The sequence below is a fragment of the Salvelinus alpinus genome, chromosome 17, assembly GCF_045679555.1.
Source record: "Salvelinus alpinus chromosome 17, SLU_Salpinus.1, whole genome shotgun sequence".
NCBI classification, from domain to species: domain Eukaryota; kingdom Metazoa; phylum Chordata; class Actinopteri; order Salmoniformes; family Salmonidae; genus Salvelinus; species Salvelinus alpinus.
In genome coordinates this window covers 5,173,071-5,191,543 of record NC_092102.1, presented here as the reverse complement: position 1 = coordinate 5,191,543, position 18,473 = coordinate 5,173,071, and the positions used below count along the sequence as shown (strand labels likewise).

The window sequence follows — 18,473 nt, the reverse complement described above, 5'->3', positions numbered from 1 at the left end:
GCCTGGGCATGCTCCTGATGAGGTGGCGGATGGTCTCCTGAGGGATCTCCTCCCAGACCTGGACTAAAGCATCCGCCAACTCCTGGACAGTCTGTGGTGCAACGTGGCGTTGGTGGATGGAGCGAGACGTGATGTCCCAGATGTGCTCAATTGGATTCAGGTCTGGGGAACGGGCGGGCCAGTCCATAGCATCAATGCCTTCCTCTTGCAGGAACTGCTGACACACTCCAGCCACATGAGGTCTTGCATTTGGAGGAACCCAGGGCCAACCGCACCAGCATATGGTCTCACAAGGGGTCTGAGGATCTCATCTCGGTACCTAATGGCAGTCAGGCTACCTCTGGCGAGCCCATGGAGGGCTGTGCGGCCCCCCAAAGAAATGCCACCCCACACCATGACTGACCCACCGCCAAACCGGTCATACTGGAGGATGTTGCAGGCAGCAGAACGTTCTCCACGGCGTCTCCAGACTCTGTCACGTCTGTCACATGTGCTCAGTGTGAACCTGCTTTTCTTCTGTGAAGAGCACAGGGCGCCAGGGGCGAATTTGCCAATCTTGGTGTTCTCTGGCAAATGCCAAACGTCCTGCACGGTGTTGGGCTGTAAGCACAACCCCCACCTGTGGACGTCGGGCCCTCATACCACCCTCATGGAGTCTGTTTCTGACCGTTTGAGGAGACACATGCACATTTGTGGCCTGCTGGAGATCATTTTGCAGGGCTCTGGCAGTGCTCCTCCTGCTCCTTCTTGCACAAAGGCGGAGGTAGCGGTCCTGCTGCTGGGTTGTTGCCCTCCTACGGCCTCCTCCACGTCTCCTGATGTACTGGCCTGTCTCCTGGTAGCGCCTCCATGCTCTGGACACTACGCTGACAGACACAGCAAACCTTCTTGCCACAGCTCGGATTGATGTGCCATCCTGGATGAGCTGCACTACCTGAGCCACTTGTGTGGGTTGTAGACTCCGTCTCATGCTACCACTAGAGTGAAAGCACCACCAGCATTCAAAAGTGACCAAAACATCAGCCAGGAAGCATAGGAACTGTAAAGTGGTCTGTGGTCACCACCTGCAGAACCACTCCTTTATTGGGGGTGTCTTGCTAATTGCCTATAATTTCCACCTGTTGTCTATTCCATTTGCACAACAGCATGTGAAATTTATTGTCAATCAGTGTTGCTTCCTAAGTGGACAGTTTGATTTCACAGAAGTGTGATTGACTTGGAGTTACATTGTGTTGTTTAAGTGTTCCCTTTATTTTTTTTGAGCAGTGTATACAGTGGGGAGAACAAGTATTTGATACACTGCCGATTTTGCAGGTTTTCCTACTTACAAAGCATGTAGAGGTCTGTAATTTTTTATCATAGGTACACTTCAACTGTGAGAGACGGAATCTAAAACAAAAATCCAGAAAATCACATTGTATGATTTTTAAATAATTAATTTGCATTTTATTGCATGACATAAGTATTTGATCACCTACCAACCAGTAAGAATTCCGGCTCTCACAGACCTGTTAGTTTTTCTTTAAGAAGCCCTCCTGTTCTCCACTCATTACCTGTATTAACTGCACCTGTTTGAACTCGTTACCTGTATAAAAGACACCTGTCCACACACTCAATCAAACAGATTCCAACCTCTCCACAATGGCCAAGACCAGAGAGCTGTGTAAGGACATCAGGGATAAAATTGTAGACCTGCACAAGGCTGGGATGGGCTACGGGACAATAGGCAAGCAGCTTGGTGAGAAGGAAACAACTGTTGGCGCAATTATTAGAAAATGGAAGAAGTTCAAGATGACGGTCAATCACCCTCGGTCTGGGGCTCCATGCAAGATTTCACCTCGTGGGGCATCAATGATCATGAGGAAGGTGAGGGATCAGCCCAGAACTACACGGCAGGACCTGGTCAATGACCTGAAGAGAGCTGGGACCACAGTCTCAAAGAAAACCATTAGTAACACACTACGCCGTCATGGATTAAAATCCTGCAGCGCACGCAAGGTCCCCCTGCTTAAGCCAGTGCATGTCCAGGCCCGTCTGAAGTTTGCCAATGACCATCTGGATGATCCAGAGGAGGAATGGGAGAAGGTCATGTGGTCTGACGAGACAAAAATAGAGCTTTTTGGTCTAACTCCACTCGCCGTGTTTGGAGGAAGAAGAAGTATGAGTACAACCCCAAGAACACCATCCCAACCGTGAAGCATGGAGGTGGAAACATCATTCTTTGGGGATGCTTTTCTGCAAAGGGGACAGGACGACTGCACCGTATTGAGGGGAGGATGGATGGGGCCATGTATCGCGAGATCTTGGCCAACAACCTCCTTCCCTCAGTAAGAGCATTGAAGATGGGTCGTGGCTGGGTCTTCCAGCATGACAACGACACGAAGCACACAGCCATGGCAACTAAGGAGTGGCTCCGTAAGAAGCATCTCAAGGTCCTGGAGTGGCCTAGCCAGTCTCCAGACCTGAACCCAATAGAAAATCTTTGGAGGGAGCTGAAAGTCCGTATTGCCCAGCGACAGCCCCAAAACCTGAAGGATCTGGAGAAGATCTGTAGGGAGGAGTGGGCCAAAATCCCTGCTGCAGTGTGTGCAAACCTAGTCAAGAACTACAGGAAACGTATGATCTCTGTAATTGCAAACAAAGGTTTCTGTACCAAATATTAAGTTCTGCTTTTCTGATGTATCAAATACTTATGTCATGCAATAAAATGCAAATTAATTACTTAAAAATCATACAATGTGATTTTCTGGATTTTTGTTTTAGATTCCGTCTCTCATAGTTGAAGTGTACCTATGATAAAAATTACAGACCTCTACATGCTTTGTAAGTAGGAAAACCTGCAAAATCGACAGTGTATCAAATACTTGTTCTCCCCACTGTATATATATATACTGTATTCTATACTATTCTACTGTATCTTAGTCTATGCCGCTCTGACATTGCTTGCCCAAATATTTATATGTTCTTAATTTCATTCCTTTACTTTAGATTTGTGTGTATTGTTGTGAAATTGATTGGTATTACTATTAGATATTACTCCACTGTTAGAGCTAGAAACACAAGCATTTCGCTACAACCGCAATAACAACTGCTAAACACGTGTATGTGACAAATACAATTTGATTTGATTAAAATCTTAAATTTGTTTTTAAATCTCCATTATACAAATAGTGCAAATTCAGATAATGACCTTGAAAATCATAAACTAAGTCACACACAATCATACTGTATTTGGGCGTATAATAGTGTAGACTATTATTCTTCTGCCACTTCCATCAGACAAAAATAGACAATTGAAGAACGCATATAGGATTTCATCCATGTTCATTCTTTGTGGCTGTCGCCTTACTATTCAACAGTGTAAAAAATGCAGTTGGTCTTACCTTATGGGCGTCGGTCTCACTATTCAGCTTGTTCTGGGCCCATTTGACCTTGATTAGGTGAGAGTTGATCCCCTCCTTGAAGTTCTCCACCTCCCGATTCAGCCTGCTCACCTCTCCCTCCTGAGGACAACAAGAGATGGGATTCCATTAGGATGTAACAGGCACGGTATGCCATTTCATTTGTAATTCATGTTAAAGGATCACTTTACTCCAAAAAAAATATTGCAGTATTTTGTGCATTAGTCCACTGTTATGGTCAGCAGTAAAGTTTCAGTAAAAGGAAAAAGTTGTGATGGTGCCAAACGCAGCAGGGACAAAGAAAAACATTCCACCACCATCATGTTCATCATCATCAAAAGCCTTCGAGCAGACCCTTTCCAATAACTTACAATAAATATGAAAGCTTCATGGGAAAATAGATTAGCCAGTGCAAATAAAGCAGCGGTGTCAGAAAGTACATCTAATATTGCGCCAGCGCCACCTTAGCAGATGAACATGTGGAACTTTGACGCTTAAACATTAACCCTGCGTTACCTTGACGTCGTGGAGCTGCTGCAGCCGACCTTTCTCCTGAGCCAACTGGTTTCCCCTGAGGGCCTGGCGGTCCACCTCCTTGGTGGCCTCCCTCAGCCTCCTTTCCAGCCCCTCCTTGTCCCTGCGCAGGTCCAGAGCCTCCTTCTCCCCGCGAACATACTTCATCACCATGGCCTCCTTCTCCAGACGCGCCTCCTCACACTTCTTCCCAGCCTGGACGGGACACATGAATTAGTAGCTGTTACATTGATTATATCATTATGTATTACATTGATTACATCATCAGTATAGGCTGGTGAGACGGCTCATAGTAATGGTGGATGGAATGGAATCGATTGAATGGTATCAAACACATGTTCCATTAATTTCGTTCCAGCCATTAGTCCTACTATGAGCCTGTCCTCCGATGTAAAGTGCCACCAGCCACCACAGGTTAGTATGCAGTTATGTTGACAGAAAAAGACCGACATGAACAGACAAACATGCAGACACACATTCACTGATCTACACAGAAACACAGGTGCATGCATTATGCAAGTTTACACACAGACATGCAGAAAAATAGACAGAAATTATGCATGCTCAAGTACACACTCCTTCATGCTTAATTAAAACTCTTGTATTATATCTGGGGGCGTAGTGACGGTCTCCCTGGTTGCATGTTGTAAGTGGATAGTGCTGCAATTGAATGTGGCAGTTTGGTTGAGGTTTCAATACAAAAATCCACAATGAGTATGTGTGAGATCTAAACTAGAGCCATACAAATGGTAGGGCAGTGCATTGATAGGTCAGCTTGTAATCTGCCAGTCAGGAAGATCATCAGTCATTGGTCAGGGTTAAAAATGCCAGCTGGCCCGAGGACAGTTGGGTGTTCTCACACAGGTGTGTTCATTTCTCATGAGAACGCTTTCCCCTCGATCTGTCAGACAACATTGGCAAAACGTTACCTTGCTCATCCTCCCTCAATTGACATCTCCATCAACACAAACACAAGGGAAACTATGTGCGAGGGAAGGTGAGAAAGAGTGAAAGAGAAATAGAAAGAGAGAGAAAGAAAGAAAGACAGACCAAGAGAGAGGTGGTATATTGCAGTAGTGTTCATGTCTGTATGGCAGAAATTGTTTAAGAGACTTCTAGAGATTTAGTGAGGGTAGAATGTAGGCGTCATCTTGAGATATGGAGTAATATTTAGATGGCGTGAAAAAGCGAATAAACTTCCCCAAAACGACCTTATATTGTTCAGCGAACAGTGAAATGGAATGTGTTATCCTTCCAAAGCTATCAGACAGTCACAGCCAGACCATTTTAGCCAAAAACCTGGTCGCCTCTGACAGCAGGCTGAAACTTGGCTGCAAGTGGATCTTCTAGCATGACAATAACCAAAAGCATACATCAAAATCCACAAAGAAATGGTTAATTGACCACAAAATAAAAAAAAATTCAATGGCCCCATTGAAAACCTGTGGTTTGAATAGAAGAGGGCAGTCCATAAACGTAGATGAAGGACTTCAAGGATCTGAAAATATTCTGTATCGAGGAAAGGTCCAAGATCCCTCCAAATGTGTTCTCCAATCTCATAAAACATTTTAGAAAAAGGCTCAGTGTCATTATCCTCACAAGGAAAGGGTTCTGGAGTATTGAAAAGGGGTTCCAATAAGTTTGACCCCTATCTTTCGAGGAGAAAAATGTATTACTTGAACAAAATATCTTTCTCTGAGCAATTGTCTTAGTATAAAATTATATATTTTTTGCATACAATATAGCTCAGAAAAGTATTATTTATTTTTCGAGTATTTGTTGCTCATCTATATCAAGGGATCCAATAATTCTGGAACCCACTATATAGGAAATTAATCGCCTTTTTCACTGCACCCCTTTGACTTGAAGAAAACATTTCCATACACGTTTACCCAAGGTAGAAGTGGTCAGGAAGATACCTTTTGGACCTGACTGCAAAAACATTCAGGCGATAGAGGTTCTCAAAGTTTACCCATTTTGCATACCACACGCGCTACCATGTAACTTCTTCATCACTGAAAAAGGTAAAACCGTTGAGAATGATATCAGTTGATGCCTTACAAAAGAGAGTTGTCAAGTAATGTATAAATATAAAATGTTTTTAACTAACGTCAACTAATATAAAAACCACAATCTCCACACGAAACAAAATCCTTGCAAATGTTGTAGTTTAGACACTATTTTAAATAATCTGAGGTGTTTGTGTTTACATTTACATTTAAGTCATTTAGCAGACGCTCTTATCCAGAGCGACTTACAAATTGGTGCATTCACCTAATGACATCCAGTGGAACAGCCACTTTACAATAGTGCATCTAAATCTTTTAAGGGGGGGGGGGGCAGAAGGATTGCTTTATCCTAGGTATTCCTTGAAGAGGTGGGGTTTCAGGTGTCTCCGGAAGGTGGTGATTGACTCCGCTGTCCTGGCGTCGTGAGGGAGTTTGTTCCACCATTGGGGTGCCAGAGCAGCGAACAGTTTTGACTGGGCTGAGCGGGAACTGTACTTCCTCAGTGGTAGGGAGGCGAGCAGGCCAGAGGTGGATGAACGCAGAGCCCTTGTTTGGGTGTAGGGCCTGATCAGAGCCTGAAGGTACTGAGGTGCCGTTCCCCTCACAGCTCCGTAGGCAAGCACCATGGTCTTGTAGCGGATGCGAGCTTCAACTGGAAGCCAGTGGAGAGAGCGGAGGAGCGGGGTGACGTGAGAGAACTTGGGAAGGTTGAACACCAGACGGGCTGCGGCGTTCTGGATGAGTTGTAGGGGTTTGATGGCACAGGCAGGGAGCCCATTCTCAACGGTTTTACCATCGGTTGAGACCCAGCATACACTTTAAATGGTGGGTTTTTGGTGAGTTTTACATTTTACCTTTATTTAACCTTTATTTAACAGTTAAGAACAAATTCTTATTTTCAATGACGGACTAGGAACAGTGGGTTAACTGCCTTGTTCAGGGGCAGAACGACAGATTTTTACCATGTCAGCCCGGGGATTTGATCTTGCAACCTTTCGGTTACTAGTCCAACGCTCTAACCACTAGGCTACCCTGCCGCCCCGTGTGTCATTTCAATCATAGAAAAATCCCTTCAGACCACCGTAAATTAGCTGGAACACAACTGACATTTTAATTGAATAGTCCACACACGGTCGAATATCAACTTGAATGGGAATATACATTGTTTTAAATTATATTGTCAATCTTCCATAGTAAACTTAATTGAAATCATAGAAACTCAGATAATAGAATAGACATTCCCATTCAAGTTGATATTCGACCATCTGAGTTTCTATGATTTCAATTAAGTTTACTATGGAAGATTGACAATATAATTTAAAACAATGTATATTCCCATTCAAGTCAACAGTTTATAATGGGTTGGACCTGCAGCCATTTTGTGGTAACATTTTAAAGTTGAAATTTCAAATATTTTCACATTTTAGTACATTTATCAGCCAAACATGACACCCACCCTGTATTCAAGAATATTCTTAGTCTCATCCGATGGCGGGCAAAACACATACTCCTCAGATGATGTGGAAATAAGTGGTGAACTAAAACATATGCGAAGATGACATCTGAATTTACGTGTTTTTAGACAATTGACTTCAAAAATACATTTGAGGGCTCATTCAGGTCCAATATTCACATTCTGACCTTTTCTACCATCGGCAAATATGTTTGTACAGTTTGTTCAAATCAAACGGGTGTGGTCAAAATTCCCCTTTTTGATTGGTTTCATGTGGAACGACGGGACTAGAAAGGTGAATGAACATGTTGATGCTTTATGCAATGAACCACTTTACAAAATAAAATTCATCATCATCGTCATTATTACCATACAGAAAATCAGACAACAATGTAGGATAACCTCTTGGCTTCCTTGTATATTCAAGCCTGCCTCACCATACAACACCGCTCTGTAACAGTTCATGTAATAACACTGGTTATTGTAATAATAAAATGTAATAGCGTAACTTTCAAATTTTTTATGTAATAAAACCTGTTAACTTCTCTAGGATAGGTGCAGAGTTTTCACTTAGGGAAAAATAGCGTGCGCAATTTCAACTTCGTGCTACTCATCCCCAGAATATAAGATATGCATATAATTAGTAGATTTGGATAGAAAACACTCTGAAGTTTCTAAAACGATTTGAATCATATCTGTAAGTATAACAGAACTTATATAGCAGTCAAAACCCTGAGGACTAACTTTTTTATTGTTCAGTTCCTCTATGTTCAATGGATTGTGTTGGGCAAACCAGAATTCTAATCAGTAAATGCGCAGTTTCTACTGATTCCACTGGATGTCGCCATTGTATGGAAAATGGTTAAGGTTTTTTCTTAGTGAGGTGAAAAAGATATTAACCCGGAAGTGGAGTGACGTAGTTTGTTTATGTTTGAGATTTGGGCAAGACATGAAATGTTCCGTGAGTTTGTTGATATCCTGTATTGAAAACAGATTGACCTGTCTTCAATTTGATCGATTATTAACGTTTACAAATACCTTAAGCTGTATTACAAAAGTACTTTGAAATGTTTTGGCAAAGTTTAGAGGTAATTTTTTTTAGATATTGTGTCGTGATTTTGCTCAAATTGAACGCTGTTTTTCCTGGTACAACGGCGCCAAATAAATGGACAATTTGGATATATATGGACGGAATTAATCGAACTAAAGGACCACTTGTGATGTTTATGGGACATATTGGAGTGCCAACAAAAGAATCTCATAAAAGGTAATGCGTTTTTTATATTTTATTTCTGCGTTTTGAGTAGCGCCGGCATGGTTGAAATATGCTTCTCTCTCTTTGTTTACTATGGTGTATCCTCAGATAATAGCATCGTTTGCTTTCGCCGAAAAGCCTTTTTGAAATCTGACATGTTGGCTGGATTCACAACGAGTGTAGCTTTAATTTGATATCTTATATGTGTGATTTAATCAAGTTTAATTTTATATAGTTTTTTTGAATTTGGCGCTCTACATTTTGACATGGCTGTTGGGACGCAAGCGTCCCATCTATCCCAGAGAGGTTAATGTAATACCTTGCCGGTTAAAGTAATAGGTAAGGGATAAACGCAGACGTTGTGTACATTGTCTGGAAATAATGGAGGATGTGGTAGGGACGACGCACAGCGGAGTCCCTCCGTGGAGTTCCTTAGTTCCAGATAATGTACAGAGTGGAGGCGTTTATCCCGCTTATACCAAGGTTGCCAAAGAAAACAATACCAAATCACACATTCAACAATAGAAATTGAATGTTTTCATGAATATTTTAATTTTGATAAGTCCTACTATTTCATCCTTTCACTGAACCTGGACATTATTTCTATCGGTTAGGTTGCTCGAGAAGCGGAATGGTCGTTCATTCGATTTGAAATGTTGCTAGAGAAGCGGACTTTGATTTGTTCGATTGCTATGCAGACTGGCAACGTTCTTATCCCTTGCTTGCTAGCAAGCCAACTACAGCTAACACAGTCACGTCAAACTCTGCAAATAGAATAAGAGCAAAGGACCTGCACTTGCTTTTAGGCTGTTTTCTAGTGACATCTATTTGGATACATGATACATCTAAGTTAAGTTTTAATGGCACATGCACAAGTACAGTGAAATGCCTTTCCTGAAAACTCAAAACACAACAAGGCAATAATCAATAACAATGTACTACAAGACAAATAACACGTGAAAAAATAAGAAAGATTGAAGAACACAATAAGTAAGTAAGTAAGTAAGCAAGCCTACTATATACAGGGTCAGTTCCAATACCATATTTACAATGTGCAGGGATAATGGAGTGATGGAAGTACAGTTGAAGTTGGAAGTTTTCATACACTTAGGTTGGAGTCATTAAAACTCGTTTTTCAACCACTCCACACATTTGTTCACACTATAGTTTGGCATTTGTTTAGAAAGATTATTTCACTTATAATTCACTGTATCACAATTCCAGTGGGTCAAAAGTTTACATACACTAAGTCGACTGTACCTTTAAACAGATTAGAAAATTCCAGAAAATTATGTCATGGCTTTAGAAGCTTCTGATGGGCTAATTGAGAACATTTGAGTCAATTGGAGATGTACCTGTGGATGTATTTCAAGGCCTACAAACTCAGTGCCTCTTTGCTTGACATCATGGGGAAATCAAAAGAAATCAGCCAAGACCTCAGAAAATAAATTGTAGACCTCGACAAGTCTGGTTCATCCTTGGGAGCCATTTCCAAAATCCTGAAGGTACCACGTTCATCTGTACAAACAATAGTACGCAAGTATAAACACCATGGCCGTCATACCGCTCAGGAAGGAGACTCGTTCTGTCTCCTAGAGATGAACGTACTTTGGTGCGAAAAGTGCAAATCAATCCCAGAACAACAGCAAAGGACAGTGTGAAGATGCTGGAGGAAACAGGTACAAAAGTATCTATATCCACATTAAAATTAGTCCTATGTCGACAAACTTAATAGCCGCTCAGCAAGGAAGAAGCCACTGCTCTAAAACCTCCACAAAAAAAGCCAGACTACAGTTTGCAACTGCACATGGGGACAAAGATCGGACTTTTGGAGAAATGTCCTCTGGTTTGATGAAACAAAAATAGAACTGTTTGGCCAAAATGACCATCGTTATGTTTGGAAGAAAAAGGGGGACGCTTGCAAGCCGAAGAACACCATCCCAACCGTGAAGCACGGGGGTGGCAGCATCATGTTGTGGGGGTGCTTTGCTGCAGGAGGGACTGGTGCACTTCACAAAATAGATGGCATCATGAGGAGGGAAAGTAATGTGGATATATTGAAGCAACATCTCAAGACATCAGTCAGGAAGTTAAAGCGTGGGCGCAAATGGGTCTTCCAAATGGACAATGACCCCAAGCATACTTCCAAAGTTGTGGCAAAATGGCTTAAGGACAACAAAGTCAATGTATTGGAGTGGCCATCTCAGAACCCTGACCTCAATCCTATATAAGATTTGTGGGCAGAACTGAAAAAGCGTGTGCGAGCAAGGAGGCATACAAATCTGACTCAGTTACACCAGCTCTGTCAGGAGGAATGGGCCAAAATTCACCCAATTTATTGTGGGAAGCTTGTGGAAGGCTACCCAAAACGTTCAACCCAAATTAAACAATTTAAAGGCAAGGCTACCAAATACTAATTGAGGGTCCATGTCAACCTCCTGAGGAGGAAGAGGCGCGGTCACTCCTTCACGACTGTGTGAGTGTGTTAGGACCATTTTAAGTCTTTAGTGATTTGGACACCAAGGAACTTAAAGCTGCTCTCGACCTACTCCACTGCAGCCCCCCCCCCCCCCCCTTACGGACGTTGAGAGAGAGGTTGTTATTCTGGCACCACAATGCCAAGTCACTGACCTCTTCCCTGTAGGCTGACTTATCGTCGCCGGTGATCAGGCCTACCACCGTCGTATCGTCAGCAAACTTGATGGTTTTGAAGTCGTGCGTGAACAGGGAGTACAGGAAGGGACTAAACACACACCCTGTGGGACCCTGTGTTGAGGCACAGTGTGGCAGAGGGACGGGGTTGCCTTCCCTTACCACCTGGGGTCGGCCTGTCAGCAAGTCCAGTATCCAGTTGCAGAGTTCTAAGCTGAGCTGTAGTCAATGAATACCATTCTCACATAGGTATTTCTCTTATCTAGGTTGGTGAGGGCAGTTTGAAGAGCAATTGAGATTGCATCAGCTATGGATCTGTTGGGGCGGTATGCAAGTTAGAGTGGGTCTAGGGTGTCTGGGATGGTGGAGTTAATGTGTGCCATTAACAGCCTCTCAAAGCACTGATTACAGAGGTGAGTGTTACAGGGCGCGAGTCATTGTGCCACTACCATTGTGGGGAGGTTATTCCTGAGGCTGGGGGAGGGACACAGCTGCATGTGGGCTTTCGCATAATGCAACATGTTTTCTACAAAAGGATAGATTTGGGGCCTCCCGGGTGGCGCAGTGAACTAGGCACTGCATCGCAGTGCTAGCTGTGCCACCAGAGATTCTGGGTTCGAGCGGCGCACAGTTGGCTCAGCGCTGTCCGGGTTAGGGAGGGTTTGGCCGCAGTGCACGCTGACCAGGTCGCGAGGTGTGCGGTGCTTCCTCCGACACATTGGTGCGGCTGGCTTCCGGGTTGGATGTGCATTGTGTCAAGAAGCAGTGCGGCTTGGTTGGGTTGTGTTTCAGAGGACGCATGACTCTCGACCTTTGCCTCTCCCGAGTCCGTACGGGAGTTGCAACGATGAGACAAGACAGTAACTATTACCACGAAAATTGGGGTAAAAAAAATAATAATAATAATTTTAAAGGATAGATTTGGAGTTAGATAAACTTGGATTTTTCGGCAACGCTCACGGTGTGGACAGCATGTTAGAGCCGTCCTGACACTGAATTTATCACAGTGGGGATTGCTGCGGTCTGCAGGAGCGTGGTCTGTGTGAAGGTAGAAATAAGAGTTAATCTTAAGTTTGGATAATAGGATATAGACATTTGCATAATAAGATGATTGAAATTCATGGCTGTGTTCTTAGACAAAATTGTGAGTGAGCCCACTCCCTTGGCTGAGAAGCAACCCCACACATGAATGGTCTCAGGATGCTTTACTGTTGGCATGACACAGGACTGATGGTAGCGATCACCTTGTCTTCTCCGGACAAGCTTTATTCCGGATGCCCCAAACAATCGGAAAGGGGATTCATCAGAGAAAATGACTTTACCCCAGTCCTCAGCAGTCCAATCCCTGTACCTTTTGCAGAATATCAGTCTGTCCCTGATGTTTTTCCTGGAGAGAAGTGGCTTCTTTGCTGCCCTTCTTGACACCAAGCCATCCTCCAAAAGTCTTCGGCTCACTGTGCGTGCAGATGCACTCACACCTGCCTGCTGCCATTCCTGAGCAAGCTCTGTACTGGTGGTGCCCCGATATCGCAGCTGAATCAACTTTAGGAGACGGTCCTGGCGCTTGCTGGACTTTCTTAGGCGCCCTGAAGCCTTCTTCACAACAATTGAACCGCTCTCCTTGAAGTTCTTGATGATCCGATAAATGGTTGATTTAGGTGCAATCTCACTGGCAGCAATATCCTTGCCTGTGAAGCCCTTTTGTGCAAAGCAATGATGACGGCACGTGTTTCCTTGCAGGTAACCATGGTTGACAGACGAAGAACAATGATTCCAAGCACCACCCTCCTTTTGAAGCTTCCAGTCTGTTATTCCAAATCAATCAGCATGCAAGAGTGATCTCCAGCCTTGTCCTCGTCAACACTCACAACTGTGTTAACGAGAGTATCACTGACATGATGTCAGCTGGTCCTTTTGTGGCAGGGCTGAAATGCAGTGGAAATGTTTTTTGGGGGGGATTCAGTTCATTCCAGCAAGCACCTCCACCACAATTAATTGCAATTCATCTGATCACTCTTCATAACATTCTGGAGTATATGCAAATTGCCATTATGCAAACTGCGGCAGCAGACTTTGTGAAAATTAATATTTGTGTCATTCTCAAAACTTTTGGCCACAACTGTATTATCTGATGTGTCTTGAGTAGGATTCTTTCTTCCAGGATTGATGGAAGTCCACTCTTAACGGAGACTTTTTAATAGATGCCTGGGATCAAATATCACTGATTCCTTATGCTGAGAAATGGACTACATTTTCGACAGAAAAAAGTATTACATTTAAGGGGGATAACAGGAACAATCTAAGGCAAAACAGCTATTACATATGTCATTGAACATTGGGGGCGGCAGGTAGCCTAGTGGTTAGAGCGTTGGGCCTGTAACTGAAAGGTTGCTGGATCAAATCCCTGAGCTGACAAGGCAAAAATCTGTCGTTCTGCCCCTGAGCAAGGCAGTTAACCCACTGTTCCCCAGGCGCCAAAGACGTGGATGTCGATTAAGGCAGCCCCCCCCCCACGCACCTCTCCGATTCAGAGGGGCTGGGTTAAATGCGAAGACACATTTCAGTTGTACAACTGACTAGGTTTCCCCCTTTCCTTTCCTAGTAACAATACCAGGATAATTGTACATGTTTATGTAAGAGAGAGACCAGTCATATAATATGATATGGGAGTGAATTGTTATACTTGGTGGCAAGATATATGTTGTTAAGTTAAGCGCACATAAACATTGGGATATATTAAAACAAACTATTAATGATTTGGGGGAGTACAGTGCATAAAAACCTTATGATATATTTTGTCTCTCTTTGAAATGTTTCCTGAGGCTATGGTCTTGGGAGAGCAGTGAGTGAAATTCTGCAGTGTTGTTAGTATAAAGGTATCCGAACTTACCAAATTATATAACGCATGGCTATTTTTGTTTGTTTTTGCCATATGGTTTACAACACACACACACACACACCCCTTACTGGTTATGAATATGGGTTAGTGCCGAGGTATCTTAAAAGGGGCACACACACACACGCAGAATTTTCTGAAGTCTTTATTTTCTGAGTTTTAATTAAACGTGAATTATTTTGATAAGAAATGTACTGGAAACTTAATGTCAACTGGGATATGAAATGTATGAAATGTTTGACTGTTTTTCATTAATTAGTCTAATACAGTGAGAAACACTTCTTTGAAGGGTTTGTATGACCTCTGTCCTGACTTTCCAGTGTGGTTTGATCACCTCCAATGGAAAGCCATTTGGATGATGAATTTAAGGTAATTTGCAATACTGATTTGAAGGTAATTTGGAATACTGATAATTATGATGAAGTTTATAGTTCATAGCCATATTTGTAATTCGGACCATCAAGAAGAAGGAGAGGCCGTTGCCTTTGATTAAGGGTAGGCTGTCTTAAGTCTATTTTACTATGACCGTATGGGTAAAAATATATATATATTTATGGAGTTATTATGGGTAGTGATCCTAATTCAATTTTGTTATTTGAAATTGTTTTGTTTTATTTTTAACCATTAGTGTTTTTTTACATGACTCACATTGTGAGTCGTTTCAAAATGGGGGAATTACCAGTCCTCTGGGGGTTTGGATTGAAGTTTACACACCTCAAGTGATATGTAGGAGTGTTTTGAGTTATTTGAAGGAGTATATTGTTGTGTTGCTTGTTCTGTTCTGTTTCGATACAAATCTCCCAGATTGTGTCTGCTGGATTGTTGGGTTTTCTCCTGGTGGGTTAGAGGTCTAACTTCCTGATCCTGTGGCTCTGCGATGGGGGGAGTATAAGCCAACTTGAAAAAAACTGTTCCAATAGAATGTGTTGTTATTCTCTTTCATGTATGTTTAGAGATTTGCAGTAAGAATAATGGTAGAAGTAATAATTTGTCATAGTCAATGTTTGTCTGGATTTCCTGAATCAGAAATGAACTGAACTAAACTGTTGTTCTGATCTGTCCACTCTCGAGGTTATCATGAAAGGTGACGTCAGATGGTGCCTTGATGCATAGCAGGGATAATTTGGCCGAGAACGGTGTGAACCTCAAAACCCCCTCTAACCGGCTGAAGAAGAGTGACAAAGGCGTTCAATAAGGCCCTGTCCGCACCACTTCTACCGAGAGACCTGAGTCTGAGCCAACAACCAGTGTACAGCCTCCAATCGAGACTGTCAACTGTTTTTTCTCTCATGCTTTTTATCTCAGGAGTGTGACAGGAGTCCACGTGGAGTGAGCATGGAGAGAGATCCGTTCCAAAACTTTGCTCATGTTACTGGTATACTGGTTGGGAAATGGACAAGACATAATTGGTGGTAGAGGTGTTGGCGGCCCAGGTGAGATATTGAAATTGGGACATTATCATGGGCCATCCACTTTAAACTGTAAAGCTATCTGAAGAAGACAATGAAGAAGATGCCAGAAGAATCAGTGCCTGACGGGGGGGGGGTCAACTGTGCTCATAATTGATTTAGACTTGTCTAAAATTGTTTATTTTGGGGTTTCAGGTTGATTGTAGAGAAATTATAAGATGGATTATACTGTATGTCAATATAAATGTACATTCTGCCATTGTCAATGTGTGTTAAATTGAGGATTTTCACATTGAGCGATATGACCAATGTGAATCACTGAAGAATGTCATTCTAAATTTTTTTATTAGGTTTTGATTATGATTTGGAAAATTGATGATTTTTTTTTAAACTGACTGATTGATTTGAGTTTAGTATGTTAATAACTATATGAGAGAAGCAATTCATGTATTATAGCTTGATTGGTGAATGGAGAGGGTGAACTCTGATCCTGAGAGTGAAACTGATCCTAATCTATTTGCTCTCTAGGAGTTGCCTTATAAATAGTGGAATCATGATGCTTGTCCTGGGTCATATTCATTAGGCACCAACACAACATATTTTACTTAAACCAGGAGTCACTACCTGGATTTGTCCAACAAGATATGCTAATTTTAGTTTCTGGGATTATTTCCACCATGCTGGTCCATTGGAGTGTGCTAGATAACTAAAGCTTATTTTCTTAAACTCCATTGTTGCATGCACTGTATTATGCTTTTAATATGTGCTTTTCACTGTCTATGAAGATATAGCCTTGAATCATATAAACTGTATGCATCTTTTGTTTTCTTCATGGGTTCGTGCAGATGACTGTGTAGCATGACCTCCCCAGACAAATTAGTAGAATGCTTAGAATATGTGTTGGAGGTTTAAATTGGAGATGATGCTAAGATTCTTGGGAGGAGGCTTAGCCCGTGCTATAGCAGTCGGTCACATGCAGGAACCCATGAAATTAAATATTGCTTTTATGCTTCTTGTTTTATGAAGAATGTATGCATTTTCTACAAATATTAATGTCTCTTTAAACCTTGTAATTTCCTTTTAAGTTGGAAGAATTCCCAAAATGGGGGAATGTGAGAGTGAAATTACAAGATTGTTATAATGCCGTTATAGCATCAACTGATTGTTTTATGCAACTGAATAGGGTTCTTAAAAGTCTATTTGTGTCTGTGTGAACAGAGAGTGGGCCTCTGGGGCTTAATGCTGACAAGTAGATGTACGATGCCTTAGGCCGCATTCCATTCATGTGAGGGAGATTGCGCCGGTTTGACTGGAAAGTACCAGGGAGAGATGGCTCGGGTATGGATAATGAAAGGAACCTTGTTTTGGGGGCCAGACCCTGGTTTCTACACAATAAGAACAGTATTCACAGCAGATACTGTCTGCTGTGAATTATTAGTATCTTTCGTATGAATCCTAACCGTGTGACGATTCCAAACATCTGTTGTTTGTTATGAACATTCAGGAGGGTGTATCTTCGCTATAAAAAGGTGTTGTATTCTTTGTGTCGGGGCTTTCAACGAATCACCTACGGGGGTGGGTCATCGACCAGCCATCGTTATCGCAGAGCACTCAATCGATTCACTTTGTATGTGTGTGTTGTATTGACCTGCTCCCTTACTTCTTGAGGATAGGGTGCAGAGTTTTCACTTAGGGAAAAATAGCGTGCGCAATTTCAACTTCGTGCTACTCATCCCCAGAATATAAGATATGCATATTATTAGTAGATTTGGATAGAAAACACTCTGAAGTTTCTAAAACTGTTTGAATCATATCTGTAAGTATAACACAACTTATATAGCAGTCAAAACCCTGAGGACTAACTTTTTTATTGTTAAGTTCCTGTATGTTTAATGGTTTATCATGGGCAAACCAGAATTCTAATCACTGTCCACGCAGTTTCTACTGCTTCCACTGGATGTCGCCATTGTATGGAAAAAGGTTAAGGTTTTTCCTTAGTAAATTGAGAAAGATATTGACCCGGAAGTGGAGTGACGTCGTGTGTTTATGTTTGAGAGTTGAGCAAGACTTGAAAAGTACCGTGAGTTTGTTGATATCCTGTATTGAAAACAGATTGACCCGTCTTCAATTTGATCGATTATTAACGTTTACAAATACCTTAAGTTGTATTACAAAAGTACTTTGAAATGTTTTGGCAAAGTTTAGAGGTAATTTTTTAGATATTTTGTCGTGATTTTGAACGCTGTTTTTCCTGGTACAACGGCGCCAAATAATGGACAATTTGGATATATATGGACGGAATTAATCGAACTAAAGGACCATTTGTGATGTTTATGGGACATATTGGAGTGCCAACAAAAGAATCTCGTCAAAGGTAATGCATGTTTTAGATTTTATTTCTGCGTTTTGAGTAGCGCCGGCATGGTTGAAATATGCTACACTCTCTTTGTTGACATTGTGCTATCATCAGATAATAGCATCTTATGCTTTCGCCGAAAAGCCTGTTTGAAATCTGACATGTTGGCTGGATTCACAACGACTGTAGCTTTAATTTGGTATCTTATATGTGTAATTTAATAAAGTTTGATTTTATAGATTTTCTTTTTGAATCTGGCGCTCTACATTTTAACAGGCTGTTGGGACGCAAGCGTCCCGCGATCCCAGAGAGGTTAATAAGTGAATACAGATTTAGTATAACTGACTTGTGTGATAAGTTTGTCTCTCCTCATTTGATAATACAGAAAATACCCACCACAACACCTACTCCCGTTGCCTGCTGCACTGCTGCTTGGATTCCACCTGGTGATCTGTTCACCATCTACCCTGGCCTGTCTCCCCGTCTGGTACAGCTACCCCCACCACAT

General features: G+C 42.2%; 1 protein-coding gene across 1 annotated transcript in view; it reads right to left on the bottom strand.

Moving 5' to 3' along the window:
* ccdc186 (coiled-coil domain-containing protein 186) overlaps positions 1 to 18,473 on the bottom strand; it is a 112,090-nt gene that overhangs the window by 57,722 nt on the left and 35,895 nt on the right. Inside the window, exons 5-6 of the mRNA XM_071346980.1 lie at positions 3,918 to 4,130; positions 3,384 to 3,503 (exon numbers count right to left, since the gene is read on the bottom strand). Coding sequence (XP_071203081.1) covers positions 3,384 to 3,503; positions 3,918 to 4,130 — 333 coding nt within the window. The remainder of the gene's footprint in view (positions 1 to 3,383; positions 3,504 to 3,917; positions 4,131 to 18,473) is intronic.